This window comes from Vidua macroura, chromosome 9 (genome assembly GCF_024509145.1).
Source record: "Vidua macroura isolate BioBank_ID:100142 chromosome 9, ASM2450914v1, whole genome shotgun sequence".
Classification (NCBI taxonomy): Eukaryota; Metazoa; Chordata; class Aves; order Passeriformes; family Viduidae; genus Vidua; species Vidua macroura.
Window position 1 is genome coordinate 16,430,025 of NC_071579.1, and position 12,018 is coordinate 16,442,042.

At 36.5% G+C, this 12,018-nt stretch overlaps 1 protein-coding gene and 1 long non-coding RNA gene across 6 annotated transcripts in view; one reads left to right on the forward strand and one right to left on the reverse strand.

The window, feature by feature from the left end:
- Positions 1 to 12,018, forward strand: part of LOC128811293 (uncharacterized) — a 64,176-nt gene that overhangs the window by 35,200 nt on the left and 16,958 nt on the right. For 2 of the 3 annotated variants that reach the window (XR_008438289.1, XR_008438290.1), the window contains exon 3: positions 8,902 to 8,985. The exons of the other annotated variant lie outside the window; for it this stretch is intronic. This is a non-coding gene — a long non-coding RNA (uncharacterized LOC128811293). The remainder of the gene's footprint in view (positions 1 to 8,901; positions 8,986 to 12,018) is intronic. 3 annotated transcript variants of the gene reach the window in all.
- Positions 1 to 12,018, reverse strand: part of BRDT (bromodomain testis associated) — a 48,675-nt gene that overhangs the window by 12,081 nt on the left and 24,576 nt on the right. For all 3 annotated transcript variants that reach the window (XM_053984779.1, XM_053984777.1, XM_053984778.1), the window contains exons 4-12: positions 8,900 to 9,141; positions 6,629 to 6,766; positions 5,755 to 5,884; positions 4,757 to 4,929; positions 3,302 to 3,673; positions 2,189 to 2,317; positions 1,830 to 2,018; positions 365 to 552; positions 4 to 290 (exon numbers count right to left, since the gene is read on the reverse strand). In XM_053984779.1, the coding sequence (XP_053840754.1) occupies positions 4 to 290; positions 365 to 552; positions 1,830 to 2,018; positions 2,189 to 2,317; positions 3,302 to 3,673; positions 4,757 to 4,929; positions 5,755 to 5,884; positions 6,629 to 6,766; positions 8,900 to 9,091 (1,798 nt within the window). In that variant the 5' untranslated portion in view covers positions 9,092 to 9,141. The remainder of the gene's footprint in view (positions 1 to 3; positions 291 to 364; positions 553 to 1,829; positions 2,019 to 2,188; positions 2,318 to 3,301; positions 3,674 to 4,756; positions 4,930 to 5,754; positions 5,885 to 6,628; positions 6,767 to 8,899; positions 9,142 to 12,018) is intronic.

Below are 12,018 nucleotides of genomic sequence, written 5' to 3' on the forward strand. Positions count from 1 at the left end.
TACCTTGCTTTCTTTGTTTCTTCCTCAAACAGGTTGCTACGTATCTCTCCAGTTCTCTGAGTGTTGAAGCATTTAAAGTTTCAAAGTCTATTTCTATCTCATCAGGGTTAGAGTTCCTTAGTGCAGGTTCTCTTGACTGTATTATATGGACTACTTTCCCAAGCTTATCTCCAGGGAGTTTATTTATGTCCAAACTCAACTGCCGTTTTTCATCATAATTCATAGGTTTGGCACCATCTTCATCTGACTTATGTGCCAACAAGACCTGCTGCATGGTTCTCTTTGATTGACTGCAGGAAAAAAGTATACTGCAGTAACAGCAGTTTAAAAGAATTTGACACCCACACTAGTTCCCCACACTTACACATTTAAATACAGCTTTCTCTTAGATTTCTTCATGTATTTCAGATTTTTCTTCTTTTGAATCAAGCTTTTTATTTCAGCTTTTTCCTTGTTCTTTCTTTTCTCACTTTTAGTCTTCCCTTTTTTCTTTTCTGGTCTAGATAAGCATGCTTTGGTCAAAACCCACAACTGCCGGTGAAGAGCTTTAAGCTATCAAAAACAAAAAGAAAAACAAAAAACCACAATGTTGATAACCTTGGGCAATGTAGGAGGAACAATAAACTGGTCCTAAATATCACAGCAGATTAGTGGCAACTGAGTAGATATTAATAGGATGTCTGCTTTCCAAATGAGATTTTTTTCCCAAACATTTTACTATATTGTATCTTAGTCACAGATTATGCATCTACAAGATGTAAGACTGTTTATTTTATGCAGACATTTCTAACAGCATGTGCCTTTTAGCATTCTGTCAAGAAAACACAAACATACCCACCACCCCCCTCCAAAAAAAAAAAAAAAAAAAAAAAAAGAAAGAAAAGAAAATCACTGTAGTGGTTTCTAGCAGCCTCTCTAATTTCAGGAATTTGGGATGCACATAAATGCCTTATTAGGTTATATTTCTACTGCATTGCTGAATTAGGCAAGTAGGACTGGGCTCATGCATCTTATTTAGCCATATAAAGTGGCTGCTTGAGACATACCAAGTTTCAGAGAAGAGCTTAACACAACTTTGTTTAAACCTCAGGAACTAGAAGATGTTCAGATGATGAGATTAGAAATCACTGAAATACCTCACTGCTGTAAAGGTTGGCTTGTACACTTGTGTTCATCCTTCTGCCTACATTCATAAATTGACGATGCCAATCTGACAAGGACTGAAAACTGTCCCTCATTTGACTAACAGAAAAATGCTAATTTTCCCCAGAGTTTATAGATACAGCAGCAACAGGTTAAAAAGTTATGCTCAAGCAGAAGCAACACTCATCCCACTCCTAATATGAAGCCTGGCTTTGCTTCACTGGTTAGCATGAGATACCTTCTTTTCTCTCTCATACTGAGCTTTCTGAAGAAGAAATTAATGACTTGCTTTTGTATGGCTCAAAAGAGGCTGAGGGTAAGAACAATACTTTTTGACCATGGGAAAGAAATGACCCTGTTGGAAGAATATGCCACTAAGCTACATGTGGAGTGCCTGGAGGCTCTCATACCACAGGAACACACTTTTATTTTTTAAGAAGTTTGAGAGTCCTCTGAAGAAGTGGTAGGCAAGAGTAGTAGAACTATTGCTCACTTTGTATTTGTTGAGGCACTATTCACTTAACATTTGGCAGTGCTTCCAAAGGGGAATAAAGTTCAGTATTAAAAATACAAGTTACTAGAATCTTTAAAAAAAATTATTTTTGTTGCGAAGACTTGGAATAGACCATTGAAAGTGGCCTTACCAGAGAGATCTTAAGTCACACACATTAAGTACTAATGCTTACTTGCTCCTGAAGCTTTTTGAGGTTCACTTTTCTCTCCTCTTCAGAGTCTTCAGATGATTTTTCTTCTGAAGAGTTATCATTACTGCTTTCACTGGAATAAGCTTCTGTCATTTCTCCCACAGGCTGTGGCAGATGATCACTCGCAACAGGTTCGTCAGGAATTTTAGCAAAGTGCATTTCAAAAACATCCTGAAGAGTTAGGTTTGGGAACAGCATGTTTTTCAGATTTCTGGAAGTGTTATGAAGCTACTACTTGTAGAACTACACAGCAACACAGTAGTTCAGTAATATGAGTAGATTCTACATCAGGGCATGAGATGAACTATTCTTTTTCAAGTCTGACTTAAAAGATAACTCACCTGAAGTTTTCTTGCCATAGCAACTATTTCATGGTCTGAAGAATTACGTTTGTAGCAGCTCATGAACATTAATCTAACATCTGTAGCAAATTCTTGCATATCATTATATTCAAAGTTATCCATTTTCTTCTAGAGGAAAAGAAAATTAAGGCACACTTAGTAGACAGCATCACCATGAACTAGCAGAAAGAAAGGAGAAACAAGAATTTTAACATATATATTCAGGTTCAGCTTGTATCAAGACAGTAAATATTATAAAAATGTTATGGAAATATCTGGGTCTCATTTCAACATTGTCTCTTTAACAAAGTAAGTTTTTTTCTTCTTTTAAACAGATTTAATTGTAATTGCTGGAAGGACTTTGTAGTACTAGTTTCAGCACTTGGTCAAGACAACAATGTTTGGGTGGTTTTACTTGGTTCTGAACTCAGCATCTGTTTTTGATTCTATGCATGGTATTTACACAAAGCTTATTCCATAATAGCTGGAGTCAAACTAATGGACTAGAAACTGGGAAATAACCTTTGTATTGTGCAAGTCAGCTTTCAAGATAATTCATTAAGCTGTTAAAACTGAACATTCCCCAAGAAGTGGAGCTTAGCTGGGCTAAATAGTTTACCCCACACAAATACGCTCAACATCCACAGAGAGCTGTCCACATATCTCCATCTAGAATGGTTTTCCACTAAAAAGGCAAAATAAACATCCAGTGTAGAAGTCCTAGGGCACTTCACCAGGAACATTGAGATTGAGGGAAAAGCAGGAGTTGGCAGAATTGCATTTTGTTTTATAGGGCATTAACAACAGCATTGTGTGTACAGACACAGATATTTAACATGTGGCATGCTTGAAAGGGCTTCATGGAGATCGCAGTTCCCTCACTACTTATATTAGCTTTTTCAGCAGTTAGGTAGATTAGCCACTATGTGTCACAATGAGACTCAGAAGACTCTCTTCAGTGACCCTGGCTGAGTTTGAGAAACAGAAGCGTATCTGGTTTCTAGGCCTATTATGTCTTTCACAGGAGAAGCAGCTTTCATGACACCTTTTCAGCTAACTCATTTAAAGCCTTGTAATTACACAATAGCCTAATTTCCCCAGAAACATACTTACTTTAATGGTTCCTAAGTCTGTAGGATATTTGGCAATGGCTTGGTTTACACCAGTGGAGAAAGATGCCACATCTACAGGTTTTATGAAAGGCCACGCATATGCTGCATGTTTCTTTGAAAACATTTCTTTAAGTATTGCATTACAATGTTTTAGTTGTCCTGACAACTGAATCTTTTTAATAATTCCAGGTGGCTGTTGAGAATCTGAAAAGGATTTCTTCAGAAGCTTGTTTGTTACCATACATTCATTTTCACCTTTACATGCTTTAACAGCTTTTCTTTCATTAAACATTGCAGAAGATTCACCACTTGCTGTGACGATTGAAGTAGTAGGAGTTGTAGTGTCAGCCTTCCTTTTCACACCTCTTTTAGCCTAAGAAAAGAAAAAATATACAAGTGTCCAGAACAGTAAGAAAATGGTCAGTTTTATATTATTCTTGTGTGTGTGTAGCCCAAAAAAAGTGTCAGAACTCTTACAGCTACTGAAGTCAGAGCACAATGCAGCAATCCCAAAAGCTTAGACTAAAAACCTACAAAGTATTACAAGACTAGCACACCAAGCTCCATCTTAGATGTAAAGGAAAGAAGCAGATGTACTGCAGGCCAGCTGTGGTCAGATTTTAGCCATTTGTGAAGATTCCAGGAAGCTGGTAGGTTTTGAAATTACTTGCAAGTTGACAGCCACAGGAAGGGGGAAAACTACAGCAATTCATTTTAGGCCTGGTTGAGGGCCTTATGTGCATGGTTTATCTCTGTTTTTCTTTAACTTGTGTAGTATTTGCTTTGGAAGCCATATAACGTGTGCTTTGTCATCAGTGTTCAGACTATGTGAGTGAAGTGTAAATATAAATTATAGGAGAGATTGGCAAAAGTGCCTATTCCTCATTGGAAGAGCAAAACCAAAACTAAGTCAATAGAGGAGTTTTTCAGATGTTCACATACAACTCAGATTGAAATAACAAGAATTTGCTTTGTGAGCTACAAACAGCTCCCAGGCTAGTTACACAGTGTTTAAGCAAACATGCTAATTTTTGAAGAAACAAGTATTTGATTTACATAAAAACCATAAGAAATTATTAAATAGAACTTAGAACTTTATTTTAGTAGTATAAAAACAATTATCCTCAAGGTGAAGCCTGTAGAAGTGTATATAATACACTTCAAGAACAATCATCTTAAACTTAATTTTTTTTTCTTTGAGAACAACATCTAAAAGTCACATTTATAAGAAAAGATGTGCCAAGCAATCATCCCAATTTCTGTTTAGCTTCTAGAATTAGTATTGGCCCAGGTATTTAGCAGACATAGAAGATTTAACAGAGATCTCTTACTATCTTCTATTATAACAAAAGTTTCAAAAATACAGCAATAAGCATGGCTCCTACGGTTTTGCCATAAGTGCCTGAAGGAGCAATTTCAATATATTCCTTTCTGAAAGTTATTTGAGGAAACTTACTTTTGTTACAGAGACTGCAGCTGGCATTAAAGCAGTCAGCTGAGTTGCAGACAAAGGAGCCAGTGTAGCCTGCTGTCGCTCTTGAGTCATCACTGGAGGCTGCTCACTGCTTTCAGCTTGCTTCTCATTTGTGCTTTGCTCATTTGAAATCCCACAGTTGGGCTGCCATGTTTCTGGTTATTTTAATACAGGAAATTTTAGAAGTTAAGTCTTAAATGTTGCAGTTAATTTCTTTCATGGTCAAATTGACCAGCTGCCAACATAACCACTCATCTATACAGGAATGCCACAAATAAATGCAAACAAGAGCACTTGTTACTTACAACAACACTGGTATCCTCCTCTACTCACACCATTAGTGCTTCAGCTAGAATATCATGCCAAGTTACACATTATTTAGCTTCAAGAAAGCGTGGATTAACTTCAGACCAAAGATTAAAGAGGCATCATACTACACCCTGTGTATTGCAAAAATGTTCTTGCCAAGGAAAGTATCAAGTTGTTTTTTACACATAAAGACCAATAAACACATAAAGACCAAGCAGCAAAGAGTGCAGACTGCATCGTGTTTCCTAAGCACAGTCAATACTTGCATATATTGCTTAGCAATATTACCGATCTCCACTGCTGAGATGTGAAAACAGTTTAGACTAATGTTTTTCTGGCTTTGGTTTGGCTGATTAGATTATTCATGTCTTTTTCAGCTGTTACTCTGTTTACTTCCCACAGATGTTCACACCTATTAGTTTATATAACACAATGCTGAGCAGCATGACAGTCTCTGAATTGGAAGTCAGTTCCTTTTCTTAAAAAAGGAACTTTTTTAATTTTAAAAGAAAATTTTCTAAAGCCTTAGAGCATTATTGTTATTTGTTTGTTCTGGCAAGAGTAGAGAACATCCAAACTGTTCCAGGGTTGAGTTATGACAAAGAAGATTTCCTGTTTCCAGTTTTGCTTGCTTAATATATTATAAATTCAGCATATAATACAGGCCTTACCTTCTGTCTTCTTTCCTTTTCTCTTTCCTTTATTGAGACTCACTGGTCTTTCTTCTGGTGGCATATGGGCTATTTTCTGCATAAACACTTTTTCTAGTTCTTCGGCCATAAACACAATGTCATCACCTGGCTACAAAATATGGTCAATACCATTCAGTAAAGGAGAGGCTGCAGTAATGGGAGCTATCTCATAAAACAACCAGGCTAGAGAGGCCTGCCCCAACAGATTAAAAAAAGCCACCAGTGCCAGAGAGGTCTAGAAATCATTGCCATCCTTGCCCCTGCAAACTCACTTTACGTTTAAAGCAAATTACTTCACCATTGAAATACTCTTTATCTCACTGTCCCATTGAAATTTTCTCCTTTACCTCTTCATACTTCTACAGCAAAAGCCAAAGGGGGCAGATCAGCAACTCCCTTATTACCCCTGTGTTCTGAAGAAGCTGTTGTAGCTCAAAGATACTAAGACACAGCCAACAAATATCCAAGCACAGGGAGATGATCACATTTCATTAGGTTGAACTTGTTGAAAGAACAGAGCATGGCTCAGGGTTGCTAGCCTTGGACTTGTACAGCAGTGACATAGTATTTGCCATTCATGAGCTCTGCAGCTAAACCCGAGATTTTGGACATGGAGTCCTTGTGCAGAAAAAACTATGCACTCAGTTGTTGGAACAGCAAGCAAGACTTCACTTATGTATTTTCAGTCAATCCTAGCTAAAAAACCTCCCCAACACTTCAGAGAAAATAGTTTCAAAAAATAATGGAAATGTCAACTAACTTATTGCGTGTTCTAATAACCATGTGCTTGTTTTAGACTTGCTTGTATCATTCAATAGAACCAGTTACTGGTAAGAGTTGGTGTTCCACATACCTTGTTGTACATGTAGCAGTTCCAGAACATAGTTTTAAAGTCTTCAATGCATTCTGCAGCTTTTGTGTAGTAATTGTGTTCCAGTCGCTTTTTTATGGTGCCTAAGTCCATAGGTTTTTTTATGATAGTGTAATAATCCTGTGATATTGAAAGAATAAGTCACCAAACACAGCTTAATATTAGGACATGATTTTTACACATTTAGTTATGAAAGCTAAATTGCAAGAAAGAATTGCATTATATTAGAAGCAGTATCTTATTTAAAGGAAAACCTTCCTCTATAGTCATAGGTACCAAAAATGTAGGTGTTCAAGAACTCTTCACCTTATATTTTGTCCTTGTTCTTCCATGTAACATATATCATTCAAAGTCCCAAAGAATATTTATTTCAATAGGCTCCAGAGCTTTACTGGTAGTAGTACTTATTAAAAAGTATATTAAAACATATACTTATTAAAAGTATATGCACTTTTCATTTGTTGTCTCAAAGCCATTTACACAAAGCAGCACTCCAGTTTACAGAACAGAGGAAAAAGAAGCCAAACTTCAACAAATTCTCAGTCACTAATAAAAAGAAGCTGCCAAGTTTTCACAATTGCTGTCCAAATGCTTTATCCCTGGCTATATTGGTTCTCCCCTTAGGGCTGGCCTAGTGAAGAAGTGGCAATATGACTGAAAGGCAGCTGGAATGGGAACTGTCATGATTATTTTAATAGCATAGCTAAAACCTTGTAAGACCATGAGGCTGTTTCCTTGACGATGCATTTAAGAAATTGGAATGGAAATATCGCCATTAAGTTCATATACATTGTAACAAACATGGTAATTGTACAAAGTAACTACTACTTCTAGAGTGCTCTAAAGCTATCCTAACAATCTGTTTCTGTGAAATAGAAAAGCTAAATACATCAGACTGCAGGCTATTTGATTTATCAAAACAAAAACGCAGGTAGTAATTAAGTATTGTCCATTCCTTATCTTCCAACATTTGGAGGAGAAATGCAAAGGGGGCAAATACTTTTATTGTCCTTGCCCTGGAGCCAGATGTTTGTTTGTTACTGTGCAATGGTTGAACTAATACATACTCTGAGAAGTTAAGAGGCTGCCTTAGAAATCAGAGAGGCAGAACTGGCCTGAAGCCAGCTGCAAATGTCACCACAAGTCTGATGGAATGCCCCTTCACCTTAACTGACAGCTACTTCCAAGAAGGAGAAAAGGTAAGAAAAGACACAGAGAGATGGTACTTTGACTGTGCTTTTGTACAAACTGACCAAATGAGTTCATCACAAGAAACAACCACAGATAAATGCTTTTGTCTACTCTAAACAGAACCAACGAGTTAGGAGAATTAGTCTTGAAAATTTGTGAGAAATAAATATTGATGCTTAAGCTGTTGGAGGGGGAAAAAAGAAAATAATCCAAGGGAACGTGTAATGGTTTTATTTAACACCTTTCTTTTATTTAACATCTATTTCTACTTATCTACCAAGAACAGTATCTTCCAGGTAATCTGAAATACCATTGTGCCATTCACCTATGTTTTCATTTGACTGAAAAACATCCAAAACTAGAGTCTAAAAATACCTGGATGAAAACTACATCTCACAAGACATTATAGTTTTCTACTTTGTTACAATTAAGCTGTAGCATAAATAACACGCACACAGCAGAACAGAAAGCTAATTTAAGCATTATATATTCTATTTCATGGAAGGATGTTCTTCCACTATGGTATGATGAGCTTTTTTATTTCCCTATTTCTGCAGAGACATTTATTTCCTCTAGAAACTTCAGAACAAAATGATTTGAAATTGATAAATACTATTGGTGTAATGACTTCTATGCAACAAAATGGTTCCAGATTTGCCTGTTTACTTCAGGGTCAATCACATCTGATTTTCCATCATAAAGTATATGACATTGGGGCTGCCTAATATTAAAAAAATACTCAAAAGTGAAAGAAATACTTATCATATGCAATGTTAATAAATATGTCTAAGCCAGAAGAAAAGTCTGAACACCAATATACAGATACTCTAAGAGACCTGTCTAAGCATTATTATTATGCCTTAAAAATACTGATTTACTAGTTTCAGATCAGAAAAATGAGCAAAAATGAAGCATTTCGCTAGAAAAAAACTTTTCTTGTAGACTTGGATTAATGACAGCAGTTCAATAGCAAAAATAATCTTCCATAATCTGTTGCATTAGAAAAAAAACTTCTTAACATTAATTGACATATTAATAGTCCAGTTCCAAAATGGTTCTTACAGGCAGATTCAGTGCTGCTGCATCTACAGGTTGGTGAAATGGCCAGGAAAAGTTGTGTCTCCACATGGCTCTCATGACAACCCTCTGTAAGTACTGAAGCTGGTTTGTTTGACATCCACTACTTTTGTTATTTATGTATTCTGGTGGAGGAGGGTTCATAATAATGGAACAGTGCTGGCTTTGAACAGACATCTTTAGCAAGTTTGTATATCCACTTGTTCAAAGATCATTACACATTTAACCTGAAGGGAACAAAACAGAAGCATTCAGTGAAGATATCTAGATTTAATGCTGCTTACATTCCATACTGTAACTGCAGGCATACCTCTGTATTCTAAACAAGACATTGGTTTTAAAGAGCATATTTAGACATACCTAGAGTCTAGGGATGCATACTAGCTTTCTCCTAAAAAAAACTGATAGCCTGCTTTTCCTAACAGAAGGAAGTATTGCATGAGGTGTGAAAAAGGTCATAATAAGGTAGATAGCTTCTACAATCAGCACACTGCTAGAATAGTACATATGGCCCACTCTTACAACTGCAGTATCCCCGCAGATAATGGTGATCACACATTTATATTTTCATTTGTTTATTTCAGTATTCAAAACATACCTCTTCTGAGCTCCTGAAGCCTACACCTTGGCTAATAAGAGTGAATACTTTTGCACCACCACATATCATTAGCTAAATGCTAATCCTTTCACCAAAGTATCTATCTAAGAAGGGAAAGCTCCAGACACATAAAGGATCTGCCTCTCCTATAACTGGCCAGCATGACAAGAAAAGTTCTGAGGTAGTTTTAAGTACCTCACAACTCAACCAAGCCCATCATACACTATTTTCAGCTATTAAGATACACTATCATTTTTTCCTGCTTTTTTCTGCCAAAAAACCCACACTAGATGATATCAAGTACAAGCTGTTCACCTACCTCATCCAAAACTCTGAGGCTAGAAATGGAAGACAGGAGCAAAAGAACACAGTTTGAACTTAGCAAAAAATCTTATAGTAACAAGCAGATAAATAACAACAATTAATACTTAAATAAGAACATAATATAATGTTTAATCTCTTGCACCTTTTGCAAATTAGTAAAGTCTAGAATAAAAGCTCAAACTTGGCATCAAGAGCACCAAGGAAACCAAGAGACTGAAGTTTTGTGTACATAACAGTGTCTTAGGCTTAGATGCTTAGCTTTTAAAACATTAATTTATGCTGTGAAAACTAACTTCCATGCTTACAAGAGAGCTAAGCCTGCACCTTCTAAAGACAGACATAAGTCTGTGTTTTCAATCCCTCCTTTATTACCTCCCTCTCCATCTCCCCAGTCACAGAAGACTCTTCCCTGTCTTAAATAAAACTTATGTTTGCATACTGAAGCAAAAGTGTGATCAGATTCCAACCAGGTAAGTTTTTTGATATTTTTCAAACCACCCCTTCCCAGCCCCATGTGTCCTTGAGCTGCTGAGTCAGGTCCCAAAGGCCAAGTAGTCTTAAAAAGAGAAGCCTTGAGTGTTTCCTTAAGACCCAGTTTGAAGTTTCTAGCTGATGGAAATGTGTTTTTAGCTTAAGAGTAAAAAGCAAATAGCTCACAATGAATTACATTGCTAGAGAAGTCAAGACTTTGGGCAAAATATCACATCTTGTGAGAATCAAATTTTTTTGGTAAGAAAAGATTATTTGCTAGCAGTGAGTACTCCCTAAAAGCATGCATTAAAGACCCTGCTGAAAAGACATATATTTCCTCTTGTTTCAGCTAATTATTACAGCTACTAGCATAAGACCTTTATACATCATATAGTGGTCAAGAATAGCAGCTTGGAGAAATATTAACATATCCATAGAGAACAAAGGCAGACAGTGTACCAGATTCTACACACTAAGAACATTTCATTCTTCAAAGCCTTTTTAAAAATTTCTGTTTAGGTGACTGCCAATAATCACACTGAACATTCATAAATAATACTGGAACCTCCCTTAGGTAATTATATTAAGGCTACACAGAACAGAGCACAGCCTTCTTAGTGCAAGTAGCACTGTCTCTTCTTTCAAAAGGACAACTGTTTGCATAAAGACACCCATAAAATAGCATTTCTGTATGTTTAGGATCTCTCTTGGGATATATCAAACAAGCCTTAGTTTTAAAGACAATCCATATAAATATTAGGTGTTGAGAAAACACTGACTTACAGCTATTAACCAACACCAACCACTCTTGGGCAATTCAAAACTAAGCTTCCACCCTCAAAGCAGATCAGGCATCTTTTTTACCTCAATATTAGGGAAAGCCACAACTCACTTCCTCTCCCCGCAAAAGATGAAGGAAGAAGCAAGCTTTAGAAGGCAGACAGCACAGTCTTTATAACCTACTCACACCCTCATCTTATTCTCTAACAATAACTCCAAAAAACACCTGCAACCCTAACAAACCTGCCCTATCAATGGTTCTCATTGGGAAGCTACCAACAGAAAATGGGAACAGCTGCTAAGGGCTAAAGCACACCAGAAGGTTATTGGTGCCACCTGCTCTCTCAGTAGCCAAAAAGATGGAGTAGAGGGATGCAAGAAGGGGAGTGGATATACTTAGGTGAATCTTGGTTTGATTTTCTTACCTTAACTTCTAAATCTTAAATTTGACATGATGGGAGTGCTTATGTTGTATCAATTATCCTGGGTCACACTGGGTTATGGTATAAGAAGATTCCATAAATAGTATGTCTAGTTAGGAGTGGTACAGTATTCATATTTTCCTTCACCCCACAGATTCATTAGTTAAATTAAAACCCAAATCTATTTAGTAAATGCACAGAAGCGTAAAAATGAGGACCAGGTTGTTTCGTAATAAATTTAATTTGTTGTCATTAAAGCCACAAATACTTGGAATTTAACCAGCTTATTTTGAATTTTGGTTATTGATTAAGCATTTGTTTCTCTCAGTACGCCTAAAAAGCTTCATGTCCAGCATGCTTTAGTACAAGGCAGATCTGCAAAATCAGATTTCTATTTAATTTGTTGTACCATTCACATTTATGCCCCAACTTCATCTTCTTTTGGGATCAAAACCTGCTTGGATTCTTATCATGAAAGTAATTAATCTGCATTCTTTTTTTATTTCCCT